Source organism: Lygodium microphyllum, chromosome 23 (assembly GCF_053477565.2).
Source record: "Lygodium microphyllum isolate KBCC chromosome 23, Lygodium_microphyllum_v1.1.10, whole genome shotgun sequence".
In the NCBI taxonomy this organism is placed as follows: Eukaryota; Viridiplantae; Streptophyta; class Polypodiopsida; order Schizaeales; family Lygodiaceae; genus Lygodium; species Lygodium microphyllum.
In genome coordinates, this window is record NC_141157.1 from 12,743,620 (window position 1) to 12,749,047 (window position 5,428).

Consider the following 5,428-nt stretch of genomic DNA (forward strand, 5'->3'; position numbering starts at 1 on the left):
CTCTCTCTCAACCCATGCTCACATATACACAAATAACTATGTATACCCCTTTACTCTTGCTATGTGCACACATCAATACTCACAAATGTTTTACCTATCCATTTTAATGCACATATAAAAGTCTCGAATTTGTACATCCCCACAAATGCACACGAACACTTAGAGCCACATATCTCAAAGAAACAATATACCCACATGCACTCAAAGCCTTCAAACATTGATACATTTTTGCATACTACTAGGTACATAAAAACACCCAAATAGTCAAGCCCACACATCTATACCCCTTAGTGCACACAATTATTCCTACAAAGTATGCATACTTACATGTGTGAGATTTTCTAGCACGTTGATTTGAAATTTTTAACATGATTAAAGGATCTCAATGATGATGGTTGTTGGATTAAGATTTGTCTTATGTGATCAATGTTTGATATTCTAAAACAAAAACTGTAGAGTTATACAATTGTTTTTTATGGACTTCCAAGAAAAAGAAGTTTGTGTGTAGTTCATTAGGATTGACATTTACATCAACCAATGCTTTTCACGACTTGCAAACTACTCTCAAAATGGTATGAAATATGTGCAAATTTGCATGATAGAATCATGAACATATAGACCCAAGTAGGAGCGAATGGTTATTTTATGTATATGATGTATGCATGATCTAGCAATCTCATGAGTATAACCAATACTTATATGAAGTAATACTTGGCATCCCCTTGTTGAATCTAGTGCTTGTATTTACATCACCTTACTTGAGTCATCAACAAAAGGAAAAATAGTTTTAACTATTTCACAAGCATGATTGTCCATAAACTTCAATTACAAATTCAAAAATTTAGAAACGCAATTTGACTGCTAGGACTATAGGGGCACTTTGATGATCCAAGATAAAAATTTTAATCACAATTTTAGAAATGAAATGTTATTCCTAGGACTATAGGGGCACTTTGACGATCCAAAAAGAATGCATTGATCGATTTGCATGTTTATTTATCATGAGTACAGCTGAGCTTATACTGGTATATCAAAAATATTGATCAGCTCCAATATATGTGTATTAAAGAGTATACAAAGGCGCACTTTGGAGCATCATATCGGATGTATACGTTTGATGAATCGATTGGTTTATGATAGGCTGCAGCAGTTAATTATTGTTGGGACGTTAGAGTGTGAGCAATGTCGATGACGAAGCGATACTTGACATCCCCTTGCTGAAGCCTGTCCATGGCGGTGTTGACATAGCTGATGGGGATCTTCTCGATGGTGCTGGTGATGCCATGCGCCCCGCAGAAGTCCAGCATCTCCTGCGTCTCAGCCGTGCCCCCAATCAAGCTACCACCCACAAACTTGCGTCCTGCAAAAAAAAAAAAAGAGAAACAAGAATTATATAACACACGAGCTGCAGGCACTACGTCATTATTATTATTATCATTCCATCGAATGTTTGCTCCATCCTCATCATGATAGTGATCACTGCCAGTGTAGCTGGTTAATGTCCATCACGCTTAAATTTCCTAGGCTTACACGTATCGCAGGTCGTGAATCCTCAAGAATTTTTTAATGATCAGGACCGCAAATTGATCTCCATCACACATTCAGCCGCTCAACTTAGGAGGAATCACACAATTTGGAGATCGTCGTATACTATTTGGAGCTCGAAAGTCAATGCAATATAACTCAACGTACCAAAAATCACTGCTCCCGGCTTCAACTGTAGAGGTTTCTCTGGTACTCCAACCAACACCATCTTTCCATTAACTTTGAGGAGGTCCAGCAGGGGCTCTAAAGGGTGTACTGCAGACACCGTGTCGATGATGTAATCCAATGTTTTTGCCGCTCGCTGCAATATTTATGATAAGCACATTAAGACAATATATTAACTAGTTCATCACCCCCGGACTATATCAAGTGGTCCAGATCGGATGTTCAGGATGAATTTGATTGGAATTCTGTGCGCAATATTATTAATCCACTCACCTTCATCTGTTGTGGATCTTTGCTTACTAAGAAGTGGTCGGCACCCAGGGACTTCTTGGCCTCCTCCTCCTTGCTTGGGGATGTGCTGATCACGGTCACATGCAGACCAAAAGCCTTGCCAAACTTGACTGCCATGTGCCCCAGCCCCCCAAGCCCCACCACGCCAAGCCTTGCCCCCCTCTCAGTCATCCCAAAGTACTTCATGGGGCTGTACACAGTAATGCCGGCACACAAAAGGGGAGCTGCACTGTCCAAGGGAAGGTTCGGGGGCATACGAAATACGAATCTGCGACACGTCCCGACATTGTTGTTAATTAGAAAATTCGCACACAATATCAGTGGCAAGTGCTCTATATACCGTACTACTGACATCGCAGCTGCTTAAAGATATTAATATCGATCTCAACGTCACATGATTTAACAGAGTTTTTTTGACAGAGCCGAGCATTATATATTGCATGTGCCGCGGTAGCTGGTGGAGAATGAGTGAGATAGGCTAAGTTGGCTTTACAATTACACCGAGCAATCACTGCATGTCAAGCTTTTCATGTCCTGGTCGTAACCGCTAATTAGGGATAAAGAGCTGCGTCTTGTAAGAAGATCAAAGTCCGAAGTTCCAGATATGATCTTGAAACCACACTATAATAAAATGGTTATAATGATTACGATTAGGTAGAAGCACCACTTACTTTTGGTCTACGACCATGAGGGTTGAGTAACCACCCTGGGTTGCAGTGCCATCATAGTAAACACTGTTGTATGTGAAGATGCAATGCTCGCAGTACTGCTCCTGGGCTTTGTGGCAGGCATCACACTTGGCGCAAGAGCCCACCATGCAGCCCACTCCCACATGATCCCCCACCTTGATGCCCTTCACCTTGGGCCCAACCTCCGTCACAATCCCGACGACCTCGTGCCTGCCGATTAATCAAAACACAATTATTTGAGAACAGCATTATTAAGTTGCTGTAAATACTAGTACTAATACTGATTAATCAAGGCATGATCACGTACAAGGCCAGCTGCAGCAATTATAATCCAATAACGTACCCTGGTACCATGGGATAGCTTGAACTCTTCCATTCGTTGCGAATTTGATGCAGATCAGAATGGCATATCCCACAGTGGGTGATCGTGAACGTCACATCCTCGTCTCCGGTAGCTCTGCGACATGCGCTGGGTATCAGAACAATACTCATGATAAAGAGCATTACAGTATCTGATTTGTTGAATCACGGTTTATTGTCTCGAGGAAAGAGTACTAGACGTAATTATTATTCTAATTCGGCGAGTTGCCGCGAACGTATGGATTCACGACCATGAATATTATTGCTACTTAATCTATAAGCACTAACTGATCAATAGAATATCGCAGCAGCTAGTTATTCTACGTCGTTGGACATTATAATATTATTTATACCTTAGGGCAATCCATATATGTGTTTACCTTCGAGTGAACTCGAAAGGGGAGAGGTGACCTGACTCGTCTCGAGCTGCATAGCCGACGACCTTGCGTGTGGCCATATTACTGATTTAATATCTTCTGTGCTTGTAGATTGAGTATTACAGGCTCTCTTATGTCGACTATCTAATATAAGATATAATTATAACTGATTAGAAGACCTGGAGAATTATATTGTGATCTGCAAGATTTGAAGGTCGAGAGTTCCTAGCTAGCCAGGGACGTGAAGATGGAAGTGGAGCGGGGGGGGATTGTATGTGTGTGTATATATACACACACACACACACGCTCACAAATAAGTGAATATGTCATGCATTGCATCACAAGTGTCTCTGCGAACGAAGCCTTTCAAGTTTCGAGTTTCTTCTCGTAAACTTACGTATGTTCCTGAAGTTCTCGCGACGGTTGACCGACCATTAAACATTACGGCCCAAAGGCCAAAAAGCCAAGCCAAGTTGCGTAGCCTCGAGGACTTTCGTGTGTTTTACGTAGCTTTTTCAGGAGAAAGTATTCCTACAGCCTACAATCTCTCTCTTATTAATTTAATACAAGACACCTCTTTCGGTAGCAGATACAAAAAGTCATGATGGAAAAGGAGCAAATAGATAGAGTCAAAAGTGCCCTCATTTAGCGAGTCTCTGGCTCCAAATTTTAGGAGGAATTTTGAACCAGATTATATGTATTTAATATTTTTATTTTTCAAGTGCTCACTTCCTTGAAGATTGAAGGTTTTTCAGACTTTTTAGAATTCACTTTACATTAAACCTTGATTTTTGGTTTTTCCTAGTGCCTGCGGTCCGCAAGCTTTCGGCCTATCTACCATCATCATCAAACCAAGGCACTCGTGAGGGCTCCTCCATCATTGTCAAGTTTCATCATCCGTGACAATATACGTGCACAAATGGCCCCATCTACTTTTGCAAGTCGAAGGACTTCGGAATAATTTGATCACAGTCCATATACAATTTGCACCAATAAGAGACATACATGCTAGTGCTTTCCTCAACGCCATTGCCCCTACTTTACAACTAATCAGATTTATAAGGCCTTGATCCCTCTCTCCACCCCCCCCATCCGTGTACCTGTCGTGTTTTGCACATATGAAAATAGAAAAGAATTTAAAGACATATACATGGAACAGGTTTCAAATTTAGTTCATGGTCCTAGTCTGATTAAAGAGCCTGATCAAAGAGATGAGCTCTTGGCAGGTCTAAAAGTGGGCCATTTAATCTGAGTTAGCTAGTGGTAATCTCTCGAAAAAGAACTTACAGATCGTGGACAAATCCTTGTAATAACGCGCAATATATAAGTACGTACTAATAAAGCAAGAGAATGAGAGGTATGGAGGTTTGAAAGTAGTCGAGCTCTAATTTGATCTACAAAAAACAAGTCTGAATTGTGAAAGTACGCAATAGTACGAGTTGTATTTAGACGTTGCTGCTCCATTTTAGCACTGTAACTAATTTATATTGATCAATGAAGGCCTTTCAAATTACCCGTGCATCTAAATAGTATATATAATATATTAGTCGTGTTGTGATGACAACAAATAATGGATCCAGCCTTATCAGAATAGTGATAGACCCGTGATAGATAAGTAGAGTTCGAGTTCCGTGTGCCTTGTTAATTAACAAGATCGGGGCATTAAGGGTCAATTGAGATCGTAATTTCGAGAGGTCGATCCACGGTTCCACCATGGCGCAGTGTCTTGTACTTACTGAACATGATTAATGTACGTCCATTAAGGTTGATAATCCTTAATTTCGTACGTCAACGATGAAGTATATAATTGTAAGGTCATATACACTCTACAGGGTTCATGAAAAACATTTTTCATAGCACATACAAAAACCTCTAATTCAAATTTTTGCAAGGATTTTTGAATCAAATTACATGTATTTGCCATTTTTATAACTGAATTTTCAAAAGTTCGAGGTTTCAAACCTTCTTCCTTTAATTTTGAAGGTTATTTAAAAAAATTTG

General features: G+C 40.2%; 1 protein-coding gene across 2 annotated transcripts; it reads right to left on the reverse strand.

The window, feature by feature from the left end:
• Positions 1 to 884: 884 nt before the first annotated feature.
• LOC148015890 (8-hydroxygeraniol dehydrogenase-like) lies at positions 885 to 3,702 on the reverse strand. 2 transcript variants are annotated; one of them, XM_087663723.1, is made up of 6 exons: positions 3,431 to 3,702; positions 3,034 to 3,159; positions 2,673 to 2,900; positions 1,984 to 2,269; positions 1,693 to 1,846; positions 885 to 1,360 (listed from the first exon to the last, which is right to left on the reverse strand). In XM_087663723.1, the coding sequence occupies exons 1-6, from the start codon at positions 3,505 to 3,507 to the stop codon at positions 1,155 to 1,157; spliced, it is 1,077 nt and encodes a 358-aa protein (XP_087519849.1). In that variant the 5' UTR covers positions 3,508 to 3,702; the 3' UTR covers positions 885 to 1,154. The 2 variants fall into 2 exon arrangements, with proteins under 2 accessions (XP_087519849.1, XP_087519850.1); XM_087663724.1 differs by having other exon boundaries at positions 3,034 to 3,147; positions 3,431 to 3,701.
• Between the last annotated feature and the right edge of the window lie 1,726 nt (positions 3,703 to 5,428).

Coding starts and splice junctions, on each gene's coding strand:
- LOC148015890 (XM_087663723.1), bottom strand. CDS start 3,507: ATGGCCACACGCAAGGTCGTCGGCTATGCAGCTCGAGACGAGTCAGGT. Junction 2,901..3,033: donor AGCTATCCCATGGTACCAGG/GTACGTTATTGG, acceptor ATTAATCGGCAG/GCACGAGGTCGTCGGGATTG. Junction 2,270..2,672: donor CTCATGGTCGTAGACCAAAA/GTAAGTGGTGCT, acceptor GACGTGTCGCAG/ATTCGTATTTCGTATGCCCC.